At 38.0% G+C, this 12,907-nt stretch overlaps 3 protein-coding genes across 3 annotated transcripts; 1 reads left to right on the top strand and 2 right to left on the bottom strand.

The window, feature by feature from the left end:
- The first annotated feature begins 1,450 nt into the window (after nucleotides 1-1,450).
- On the top strand, nucleotides 1,451-3,237 carry CPR58 (cuticular protein RR-2 motif 58). The gene is made up of 2 exons (XM_089740393.1): nucleotides 1,451-1,555; nucleotides 2,745-3,237. The coding sequence occupies exons 1-2, from the start codon at nucleotides 1,544-1,546 to the stop codon at nucleotides 3,186-3,188; spliced, it is 456 nt and encodes a 151-aa protein (XP_089596519.1). The 5' UTR covers nucleotides 1,451-1,543; the 3' UTR covers nucleotides 3,189-3,237.
- A 2,275-nt stretch (nucleotides 3,238-5,512) lies between these two features.
- CPR59 (cuticular protein RR-2 motif 59) lies at nucleotides 5,513-6,807 on the bottom strand. The gene is made up of 2 exons (XM_028181222.2): nucleotides 6,675-6,807; nucleotides 5,513-6,211 (listed from the first exon to the last, which is right to left on the bottom strand). The coding sequence occupies exons 1-2, from the start codon at nucleotides 6,684-6,686 to the stop codon at nucleotides 5,612-5,614; spliced, it is 612 nt and encodes a 203-aa protein (XP_028037023.2). The 5' UTR covers nucleotides 6,687-6,807; the 3' UTR covers nucleotides 5,513-5,611.
- Nucleotides 6,808-10,274: 3,467 nt separating this feature from the next.
- CPR60 (cuticular protein RR-2 motif 60) lies at nucleotides 10,275-11,670 on the bottom strand. Its single transcript, XM_028181230.2, has 2 exons — nucleotides 11,594-11,670; nucleotides 10,275-11,513 (listed from the first exon to the last, which is right to left on the bottom strand). The coding sequence occupies exons 1-2, from the start codon at nucleotides 11,603-11,605 to the stop codon at nucleotides 10,566-10,568; spliced, it is 960 nt and encodes a 319-aa protein (XP_028037031.2). The 5' UTR covers nucleotides 11,606-11,670; the 3' UTR covers nucleotides 10,275-10,565.
- Between the last annotated feature and the right edge of the window lie 1,237 nt (nucleotides 11,671-12,907).

The following is a 12,907-nucleotide window of genomic DNA, read 5'->3' as shown; positions in this document are numbered from 1 at the left end:
TTTTTCATCCGAAAAAAGAATTTCCCGATATTTTTTTCCCGCGTACCGCTTCAACAAAGCGCGGCATCTCTTCAGTCTCAGGTCCATTAGACGAGCATTCAAACGATGTCCTGTTTTTCTTCGATATGCCCGAAGCCCTAAGAAGTCTTCATTTAACACCCTTTTCACCGTGGTTCTGCTTAACCCCATCTGAAGGGCCAACAGTTGCTGCTTACGTTTGGGATTTCTTTGAATTCGCGCCTTCACAGCTTTTATCACTACTGGAGTCCTAACAGACCGAGGGCGACCACTTCTTGACCTGTCATCTACACTAGAGTCTTCATTGTATCGTTTGATGGTACGATAAACGAATCTTTTGGTTATATTAAAATTTTTCAGTATGTTAAAAATTTGAATTGGCGCGTAACCGCAACGATGCAACGCAATAACTGCAACACGGTCTTCTTTAAGCGTCCACTCCATATTTAAAAATGAGTAAAATTCTAAAAGTATACATTTTTATTTTCATGAACAATTCGAAATTCGAATTCAAAAAACTTTTTTGTTGCCAGCATTCTAAAAGAAAAGTTTTTACTGTGTGACAATACTTATGACCTGACTAGTTATACTGATTGGAACTTATATCTCAAGGTGGGTGGCGCATTTACGTTGTAGATGTCCATGGGCTCCAGTAACCACTTGACACCAGGTAGGCTGTGAGCTCGTTCATCGATCTAACCAATAAAAAAAAAAAAAATCTACTTTTGTTTAGTTTTTTCAGCGTATATAAAATTCATTGTACTAGAGGTCCCGCAGTAGTCGAAATTCGACTATAATTAATTGGAATTGTAAGTTTGTACACTATTATGGTTGTATTTTATAATATATTTATAATCAATCACAAATTTCGCCAAGACTAAACTTTAAAAAATATTAACAAAGACAAACAATATTTAATCTATTCTCAATTTGACAACAGGCGTTAAGAACAAAAGTTTGACAATAAATAGTATTCATGCGTGTGTGCGTCAAATACATGGTATGTAGTGTGTGTAATGTTTTCTTTATTGATTTAATGTATATTTTATGCATTATTAAAAAAAAATATTAGCATTGTGCACTTCCTCTCTATATTCTCTATAAGTGTGGAAAATTTCATACTCCTCCGTCCGCGCAATTTTCGTAAAAATGGATACAAAGTTTTTGCTTCACGTATTAATATATAGATGTAACCGCATGTATCGATGTACATAGAATTACATTTAGATTAATTGAATTCTGTTGGCAACCAAAAATCCCGGAAGACTAATTAACCTTTCGATCGTATTCTAGAAACGACTTGTTTATGTTGAAACATCGTAGTTACCGTTCAAATGATAAATACCTTGCATTAATTTGTCTTTAATTTATAGATATACGTAGGTATATTAAGGAACAAATTGCATTTGTTACTTTTTCAAGATCGTCAACTAATCATTAAAAGTAATTCGCGAATATTTAGCTATAAAAGACTGTGCGATGATTGAGGTATTCATTCGTCGAGTGAATTACTTGAAGAGCAGCAATGGCAGCCAAGGTATGGTTTAAGATAAAAGTATTAACTTTATATAAGAAAAATCTAACTAATTAGATAAAAATGTTATGTTTATTCTCTCTAATTTTTGTATAATATCATATTATTATATAATAATGACAAGAATACCTATTTTGCCTATTGCCTATTTTGCCTATTGCCTAATGAGCGGTAGGTAATCGGTATTCAAATACGATGATTTCGACTTTTTGTAGAACGTAGCAGTTGTGATGTTACTAGGTTTTTCGCGCGGTTTCACTCACATTTAAGTACAAAAAAGCCCCAGGGAATAGTCCGTTACTTCTTCACTTTCGCACACAAAAGAAACGACTTAGTCCATAATATTATGTATGATAAGTAGCGTAATTAATGCTCACTAACATAAAAATTAATCCAAAATGAAGCCGGAAAATGCTGAAGGAATGAAAATGCTGAAAATGCTTAACTTATTTTGCCAATTATTACTGGTCGATATAAACGCGCGTCTTGTGGGATGAGACAGCCGTTATATAATAGAATTGAAATTACAAACCCCATGCCTTAAGATGGGCGGTGATATTGACATTGTGATTTCTATCACTGAGTGAGTTTCAATGGACACTGGGTGGATCGTGTGCTGGTATGCAGGTATAGGGCAAAAACAGATTCACTTTGTTCTGAAAAAAAAAATCGACTTTTCGACTCTTGTAATTCAAATTTTTATTTTTAATATGCGTTTACCGTCGATTTTAAAATCGTTAAAATTACGATAGTAATATTTAAAAAAAAACTTATATTTCATCGATGCTACGTTTTATAATATTCTATTCAATAACTTCATCAGTGAATCATTTATCACATCATCCCTTATATTAAACTCATAGTGTTTCTAGCATTTATAACTAGTTTTATTATAATATATATTATTTCATATAGTACTATTTTAAGGCTACGTATAAATAAAAAATCTGTGTTAGCTCACCGCCAGTTGGCAGCGTCCCCAGAAGACCAGCAGCATTTCCACGCTGGATAGCAATGCTAATTCTTTGTGCAAAATACGTACCGGCCTTCTGGTCTCCCGAGGCCTCAAATAGTTTTTTTTAGGTCCTTAAAAAGCTTTTTGCAGATGGACCCCAGTGGCCCAAAGTTTCTACCCCAAACGGAACAAAAATGAAATCTTTGGAAATATTTTCATATTCCTATTTATTTTCAGTTCGTCGTAGTTCTTGCTATGGTCGCCGTAGCCCACGGCTCGGTGGTACCACTAGTCAAAGTAGACGCTGAACACAGCAGCTTCTCGTACAACGTGGCCGACCCCAGTACTGGGGACTTCAAGAGTCAGGTTGAAACCCGCGTGGGAGGTACCGTCTCCGGACAGTACTCTCTCATCGAACCCGACGGTACCAAGCGCACTGTGGACTATGCCGCCGATGACGTGAACGGATTCAACGCTGTTGTGCGTAAGGAACCTGTTGTCGCACCCGCTGTTGTATCTGCCGCTCCTGCTCTATTAACCGCCCGTGCCGTCCCCGACCCTGTTCTCGTTCCTGCCTATCCACCTTTATCTGATGTATATTCGCCTAACTACCCCGGACCCGTATACCCCGGATATCCAAGCTATTCTGGCATTTACATCGACCCCGAAGTTTATTGGTAATTCATTTTTTCCTTCGTTGATTGTAAATAAAGGGAGTTCTATCTGTTAAGTACCTCTTTTATTGAGTTTTATACCTTAAAGACCGGACTTGGATGGGGTGAGCTCAGATGTGGAATATTAGAAGACCAAGTTGGATGTCGTATTTGGCCACAAACTATTGCTTACAATGCTATTAAATTGAGACAAGCTTCATGACTCAAAGTGGGTGGTAGCGTTCACGTAGCGTTGTTTATGGATTGCTGTAAGAGTGCTGGAGGTACGATGTCAGATCGTTCACCGTCTATGCAATAATAAAAATTACAACAAAAACAGAGCCTGGTGCTAATCCCAGAGCAGAGAGAAAGAGAAGCTTGAAATAATTACGCTCGTCAAAATTGATATTCTCAGTTTCTATTAAATTTTCTGCATGCGAACAATTTTTGAAACTTTAAAGAGTTCTTTGTATATTCCCAATTGTAAAATAACTATATTATATTGTTCTTAGAAATTCAAATAAAGTTTTGAAAGAGTTATACTGAACTGCAGCCACTGTCTAATAGAAATGAAACATAAATATGATATGGTTATTGCAAACGAACACATAATTTCCATCTCATTTAAATTCGTATTTCAGTAGCATTGCATCTTGCACTGTGAACTACCGGAGAGCTAAAGTCGTGATTAACTTGATCTGAAACTTGCGAAGAGCTTCAACAATCGGTTTTCATTTGTCTGAGAAATTATGGAGGAGTAAGAAACTTGGTCTCTGCAATCTGCAATTGATTTGTTGGTGCCGTCCTACATTCTATGACAATATCTCCAATTAACAGCGTTTCGGATATTATATAAGACGTATCTAATTCTGGATCAAGACACGCAAGTAGTCCATAAAGGGCTTTAAGCTGTGAATGGGTTTGCATCAGATCAATTTAAGAAAATTATTTTGAAACAAATTGAAAGTCTGAAAGTGGCCCCTGTGACAGAGAAGTGTGCGTTTGGGATGGTATGGACATGTGATGAGACGTAATGAAAATGAAGTTGGTAAAAGAATGTTAACTATGAATGTGGAAGGATATAGAGAAAGAGGTAGACCTAAGAAGAAATGGATGGATTGTGTGAAAGATGAAATGGGTAAAAGGGGAGTGAGCGAAGAAATGGTATATGATAGAAGAGTATGGAAGGAGAAAACATGTTGCGCCGACCCCAGGTAACTGGGAGAATGGCAGGATAATGATGACTTTGAAACAAATTTTGTGCTTTCGCAAGTCCACGGCGCTTACACTATGGTTCGATTGAACAGCTTACGATATCTATAAATGTGAGAGAATTGCAAGATTTACTGGTGGTAGGAGCTCTTGTGAGTCCGCATGGGTAGGTACCACCACCTCGCCCATTTCTGCCGTGAAACAGCAATGCGTTTCGGTTTGAAGGGTGGGGTAGCCGTTGTAACTATACTTAGACTTTAGAACCTCTATCTCAAGGTGAGTGGCATATTTACGTTGTAGATGTCTATGAGCTCCAGTGACCACTTAAGACCAGGTGGGCTCAGAGCTCGTCCACCCATCTAAGCAATAAAAAAATAAAAGTGTCTTTGTAGATTCAGATCCATTATTAATTTCCACCTGCTTTAACACAACACATTCAACATTGATGAATGGGATAAGACTCTTTTTACTCTGCTTATTACGTTAGTTGTGGATTAAAAGTGAAAGTGCATTCGCAGTCCTCTTTTAATAAAGCCGATAATACGGAAGTTTGGCTTTACTGGGATTATTAGTATTCGTGCTCTGGCGCTCAATGAGGTTAGAATGGCAGGTAGAAATATGTTCCATGGGAAATGCGTAATCTTCCCCCACCTGCATCGTAAGAGAACCTCATCTAAAGCTTAGATGCGTTTGTTGATCGATAGGGAGCTTTAGTCGGTTGAATTTACTCCGATCCCAACGCGTAGGCGGAAGCCTGGCGATTTTTTCCTATTCCTTAAATATACAAACTCGTAATCTAAGTTTTTAGCAAAACGTGGTGCTTTCGTACTTTCCAAAGATTATTAGCTAATATGAGTTTATAAAAAAAACTATTCAAATATTTTGCAAATAAGATACTCGAGCTCACCGTACTATAAACTTATAGAGGTTAACGAAAACCATAGTTGTCATCACATCGTGAAAAGCTCAAACCTATCTTGAGAATAAATATTGCTTTCTCAATTACAGTATATAGGATGATGGTATCTAAACATAGGGACTCGTAGCTTTCCCTACTATCAGTAACTAGAAGTTCAAATTTAGAAGTTTCATATATAGAATTTAATTTAGTTTTTAGTTTTAATTAATAAGACAAACATGATTGATGTATGTATTCATTTATTGTAATTCACATTGTATGTACAGACTAGTAACAATATTTACATACAAGTCGTTAGATGCCATAAAAGGTTCGTTAAATTACCAGTATGAAAGGTGGGCGGGGTAGGCAGAGTAAGCGTAGGGAGAGCTGGCGTATCCGTAATAGGAAGGATGGAAGGCGCGGGTAGCAACTACCGTGGGGGCGGCGTATGTGCGACCATACAAAGAAGGAACGACCACGCTGTGCACTCCGCCAGCGTATACGGTAGGGTGGGATGCGCTGTAGACAGTGGGAGCAACCAAGGTCTTGGCAGCAACGACGGCAGGGGCGGCGGACACAACGGCAGGAGCAGCAACGGTGCGAGCGGCAACAACAGCAGGAGCGGCAGAAACCACAGCGGGAGCGGTAGAAACGACAGCGGGAGCAACAACAGGGTCCTTACGCACGACAGCGTTGAATCCGTTCACGTCATCGGCGGCGTAGTCCACAGTGCGCTTGGTACCGTCGGGTTCGATGAGAGAGTACTGCCCGGAGACGGTACCTCCCACGCGGGTTTCAACCTGACTCTTGAAGTCCCCAGTGCTGGGGTCGGCCACGTCGTACGCGAAGCTGGTGTAGTCAGCGTCTGCTCTAGCTAATGGTGCGTGCACCACTGAGCTGTGGGCCACTGCCACCAAAGCTGAGAGCACTACGAAGAACTGTAAAAAACGATCAATGTTAAAGCAAAAAGATTGTTATATACATATTTGGACGAGACCTAATTAAGTTTTAAATTAAGCGCACAGTATCGAATATAAAGTCATTAGTCTGTTAGTCGGACGCTGTATGATCGTAACATCCTTTTGTCTTCGTGCCGGAAATAAATATTGCTGTTCGGCTTTAAGGGCAAAGCCACGAAAGCTACGATAGAGCAATTCAATATCGTTTCGACGGTCAACGACAGCCACGTGCTATCTAAAGGCTACACTTAACATTGGATATATACTGAGTTCGGAAAATCTAAGAAGTAAATTTCAAAGCACACCCGAAAATTTGATTTTTCATCAAGATAAACAAATTTCAATTAAGGTTTTATAAATATTACAAAAAACTTGATAAAAAAATTCAATTTTACAAATTTTATATTACGATCACTTCTGTTAAAATTATTAAATAGATCACCTTAGCTGCCATTGCGTTAGGAATGAAAGGATCCTCTCGAATGATACAAATGAAGCTTACGGGGAGCTTTTATACGAATCTCCGGAGGCGAGGGCGTGGCCGACGCATGAGCATGGTCATTTTGTGATCTTTAAACTTAGACCAGGAGACGAAATATAATATCACATCCGTATCGTAAAAAAAAAAAAAAACTTTGTAAAATCATCATTCCAATATTAAAAATTGTTGTCAGTAATTGCAACTTAAATGCCATTGCTTATGCTCCCTTGCCCTAAGTTATCTACCGGTAGATTTTGATCGGGAGGTTGAAAATTGACTAGGAATTTTTTTTTCAAACAACTACGTACCTAAAGTCGTATAATAAAAATTATAAAAATCAAAATCAAATCCACAATTTCTGTAATTTACGTAAGTGTTTTTTTTTTTTTTTTTTTTATTGCTTATATGAATGGACGAGCTCACAGCCCACCTGATGTTAAGTGGTTACTGGAGCCCATAGACATCTACAACGTAAATGCGTCACCCACCTCGATATATAAGTTGTAAGGTCTCACTATAGTTACAACGGCTACCCCACCCTTCGAACCGAAACGCATTACTGCTTCACGGCGGAAATAGGCGGGGTGGTGGTACCTACCCGTGCGGACTCCCAAGAGGTCCTACCACCAGTAATGTAGTGATGATCATTAACATTTTCGCGAAATTAACATAGCTGTTGATTTATTACTACTGTGGTGGCAGAACGATATTAATTGAATGGCATTGATAACTATTTGATACAATGTATATTGGACTAACGCATATATTTTCTTGAAACTGGCAATCAAAACAAAGCTTTCTAACATCAGTCTCAAGCGAATCCTATGAAATGAATTCGGAGAAATTGTTAGGAAAAATGACACCATCATGAAAAACTAGTAACTACTTGTAAAGTGAAAGGTAAAATTGGGATAAATGCGTTGATCTGACTAGATCGGCTCCACTCTTGATTTTATCGTCTACCGTGCTCTCCGAGCAGAGGGATGTGTTGGCATAACATTCTGAAAATGAAAGTCATGGTTGGAAGTCGTCACAACCCTCAGACACGAGGAGCACAATACAATGTAAAGTTACGTAAAAAAATAAACTATTTATATCATGTTGAAAAAAAAAGCATTTCTAGCTCTCAGCTTACTTACACGTCAACGATACGCCAACGGATACGGAAGGGCAAGGCCGTCTACAGCAGCAAAGAAAGAAAGAAATTAAGATCAATGTGCATCGTTAAAGGTCATAATTATTTGTCATTTGCGTACGCGGATGCACTGGAAAGTTAATGGCTGCTATTTAATAACTGAAAATCATTACACGAACACGCATTTACGTGTTGTTTATGAAAACATTACTTAGGGATTCTTGTTCATTACAAACGGTTATTGTACATTACTTCGGATAAATGTATTTTAAAACATGTATTGCAGGTCGAGATTTGTATTTTTGACACGCAGATGCTATAAAATATTTCACATTATTTAGTTGCAAACTGAATAAAAATACAATTATAATTTAAATCATATAGTGTAATGTATAAATTGAATATCGAAATATTAACATAGAGAATATATATTTTTTAACATAGCGTACAACAGGTATTTCACCTATTACCTAGTTCTAGGAACTAGAGCCCATAACCTGCATCATATGAATACCGTGCCTTGTGCCTTGAGAAACGAAGGGTATTTGTTCAAAACAACATAGGCAGAATTCCGTTATCTGCAAATACGGAATTACAATATGGCCTACCAACAGTTATAATGACGCAACAAATTTTGCGAGTTTCATTATTCATTGCTCGATGCTAGTCATTCAATAAGAAAAGTTTTATTAACAAAATATGTTAGGTGCTTATTTACACAGAAATAATTAATTCGGCATCAAACAGCGTCTACCTTCCATCGTTCAGGGTTGCATTCTCACTTTCTTCGGGCTTGTGTTGCAACGGGGTGACGACTCAGTTGAGCCCTTGTGGTGCAGGGGATGATTGAGGGTGCAAGACGGCACCGCAAATCACCGTTACGAGGGACCGACCAAATAAAGACAGATCTAAGTGGTCCCGTTTACAAGTGCACAAGAAGGGCCGCGGTACGCAAGGAATGGCGACGTCTTGTAAAGCGCACCGTCATCCGAAATGATGACCACGACCACTCTGTCAATAGTGCAAACGACTGACAAGAAGGATTGAGTTAAACTAAAGTCGCATTATTTGATACGTCTTAGTGGTTGTCTTTTGTTTATTTATTGCGTTGATGTGTGGACGAGCTCACAGCCCACCTGGTGTTAAGTGGTTAATGGAGCCCATAGACATCTGAAATGCCGCCACCCACCTTGAGATATGAGTTCTAAGGTCTCAGTATAGTTATAACGGCTGCCCTACCCTTCAAACCGAAGTGCATTATTGCTTTACGGCAGATATAGACGGGGTGGTGGTATCTACCCGTGCGGACACACAATAGGTCCTACCACCAGTGTATTTTAATACTCGGCTGCATATAAATTCTAAAAGCAAGATCGACATCTTGTTCAAGAAGCCGGTTCCCTAATATTTTTAGTTTCATTTATTACGAAAGAAATTACGCATTCAATTAACATTCAACTATCATCATGACGAGATTTTTTGTACAATATAAAGAGATTAGAATCTCTTGAATTATGCATCGCTCTAGATTTGTGCACTTCAAGGCGACTTCAATGTAGTACAACGAAGTTATAAACTTCGAGATATTTAAGAAAAGAAGGGCTGTTTATAATTTCGTAATAATTTTAATAAAAACATTTTTAGCCCTTTATTGAGGCAATGAAATAAATAAAAAAACTGAATCTAATAAAAAAAACATGTATACTAAGATCCTTGTATGTAAAAAAATCGTGTGATGAATCAATACACTCTTCACAATTTTTTTAAATTAAATTGCTGTCTAAAAATATTTTTGGGGATTTGGAAATTACCTCTGATCATGTGCACAAATATATTTTTTGCAAAAATATATTTTATCAGTGTCAATAATGAAGCTTATCACAATGCCATACCTATATACTAATTTTATTTGTAAGCAAGTAAGTTATTCATCAATTATTACGTTAATTTGTCAAGTGCAAAACATTTCCAGATCACAGCCGACTGAAAACTATTCGTTGCTGTTTAAAAACAAAAATATTGTGATACTAAAAGCAACACATATACATAAAAGAAGTTTTAATTATTGTCTTGGTTCTTATCACGTCATTTATTTTGAGAAATTATGTAAAAGTTATTTTGAGAAATTCTTATCAATAATGTCTTTGGTACAATTACATCCTGGTCGACACTAGATAATGTATTTTAGTAAGATTTTTCAAGTACAACCTCTAGTGGAAACCACATAATAAATTATCATTTACCATTTACAATAAGTGCTCATTAAACCATACCACGTTTTTTTTTTATATATATATTTCAATCACAAAACCAGCTCGCCAGGAAATGTTCTTAGTTAAAATGTTATATTTTATGTTCGAAATAGCAGTAACAGGTTTATTTATGGCACGTACTAAGACCACGTACATATTTGGCCATGTAAAGAGTGTGTTTTTGCCAAAGGAATCGACGTCAGAATTCTAATTACGGTGTGGGTGTTTCGTTTACACGTGTACCAACTATGACTGCCGTGAAACACTAGGCTATTGTCTTAATAAGTATGTAGTGTTGCTAAGGGTTCTCATTTGAAAAGAAATAAATTACATAATACATCGATCAACAAATTTTATTGAATTGAATACATTAAAATACTTGCAATGAATTTGTACTACTTAAAATTTAAATACTATAATTTGTACTAATTTGTTTCATGTCTAGTCCAGATTCAAAATAAAGTGTTACCAGCCGATTTTGGCGGCATGTCCACCACTGCCAGCATTAGACCATCCAGAATTGCCACTGAAACCAGTGTTGCCAGGCCAACCAGTGCTTCCAGAGAAGCCAGCGTTGCTAGACCAACCAGTGCTTCCAGGGAAGCCAGCGCCAGACCAACCACTGCCGCCCAGACCGCTTTTAGCAGACCATCCGGCAGTGCTCACGGCTACGTTACTGTGTCCAGCATTAGCAGACCAACCGTTACCATGAGCGAGACCCGCTCTGGCGAAATTGGATCCACCATGAGCACCGGCGTATGGGCGCGCATCAGGACCGTTGTGATGGATTGAGTGAGAGTAAGAAGAAACTGTAGGAGCACCCTGGGAGCCATGGCCCAGGTTAGATCCAAGTCCGTTTCCATGTGCCCCATGGCTAGATCCAAATCCGGTTCCGTGACCACGACCGTTAAGTTGAGACGAATGACCATTTCCGAATCCACCGTAGACCCCTGAGCCACGGTGCGCTAGTCCACCAACACCAGCGTAGGAATGAGAGTTGGCATTGTGGTTAAACGGGGAACCAGCGCCCAAGAACGATCCATGAGCGTTAGATGCAATTCCTGTTGCACGTGAACCATACCCGGAGGCTGCTGCTACATTCTGGTTAGAATGACCGAATGTTGCACTGGCACGGCTAAGAGAGGCACTGCCATGACCATGAGAACCTGCCATCCCATTTGCAGGCTCATTGTGCACTACAGCTTTGAATCCGGCTTCATCAGCGGAGTATTCGACCACGCGCTTGGTACCGTCAGCCTCGAGAAGCGAGTACTGGCCGACAACGTTGCCGTCGACGCGTTTCTCATGCTGGTCCTTGATGTCTCCGGTGTTCGGATCCGAAACGTCGTAAGAGAAGCTGGAGAAGCCACCGCTGGCTTTTGCTGCTCCCACCAATAAAGCGATAAATGCCAACTGAAATCGATAATAATAAAATTAGAATGTATTTATGTTTACTGGTGAATATATTTCTTCTTGGTGCTGCGATAAATTACCTTTGAGTACATTTTTCTTGTTATCGTCGATGAATGATCAACGGGACCAGTTCTTCGGCTTTATATACGAACATCTTCGAACAAACGATGCGCATGCGCAATCAGTTTATTGCAGGAAGCTTGAGAGAGCCTAAACTATTATTTCAAGGAAAAATAAAACATTCTCTTTTTGTTGTAATTTGTTTTTCGATTGTCGATGGCGTGTATTGTGGGTCAAAGATCTGTTTGTTTCATTTTTCTCATATACCATATTTCTCATATAACATAATGAACTATATTTAAACTTGTAATATCTATTTGAGACTTAAAAGTCTAAAAGAAAATCAGCATTATTCAACCCATTTTCAGTTTGGTGAGCTTTTGAAAAATATTTGAAAATAAGTAATGGGAAACAGCTTTTAAAATACTTTTCACAGATTCTTTAGTTTCGCGGCAAAATCGTGTGCTATCAAACGAACTGTTATTTAATGCAATAGTTTCAAGTGTAGGCAGTATGTCGGAATGGGGTCCAGTAATTGAGGGAATTTACCATACAAAACACAGAAAGCACAAAGTCCACCGTATAGATAGATATTCCAAAATAACATTTAAATTTTTTTTCCCTAAGGAAGGTTAGATATATTTGAAAGCTTGAGAACTATTAGTATTCAGATTTTTGTACAATTATTGTATATGTACTGATGAAATCACAGCCCGCCTAGTTAGTATTTAATGGTTATTGGCGCCTATAGACATCACAACATTATAATTTTTAATCATGTGAACGAAAATGATTAGGCGTGAATAGATCTAAAAATAATGAGAATTAAAATGTTAAGTAGCGCAAAGTAACAATTTTAAATCGTTGCTAAGAACATTAGACGATAGTTAGCACAATATTCGACTGTTCATTATTCATCTGTGATCACAAAAACTGTAATGTATTCGAAGCGTCCGTAATTATAAATCGGAATTAAGCGCGAGATAAATCAGAAATAAATCTTTCTTAAAACCCTTTGCATATTATCGATTTTCATTGAAAAAAAAAGTAGATAAACAATAAAACATATACGACCTTTGATAAAAACACCCATATCATAATTTGTTCTAAAAATATTCATTAGTCCTCACATTGAGCTAAGAGACCGGGACGACCTCAGATACTCTTAGAGAGCACGGCATGTGTCAGTGAGCTTATCGATGTAGAGGAGAAGGAGAAAGATAAGGATAATGAGTGATGTACGTCACTAATAATTCAATAAACCTTCCACATTAAATAGCCTCAAGCTAGAATTTATTCATGTGCCACAATTGCTGGCAATACAATATACAATT

Source organism: Bombyx mandarina, chromosome 04 (genome assembly GCF_030267445.1).
Source record: "Bombyx mandarina strain Sakado chromosome 04, ASM3026744v2".
Lineage (NCBI taxonomy): Eukaryota > Metazoa > Arthropoda > Insecta > Lepidoptera > Bombycidae > Bombyx > Bombyx mandarina.
The sequence above is the reverse complement of the archived record's forward strand: the minus strand, read 5'-3'. Positions and strand labels throughout refer to the sequence as shown.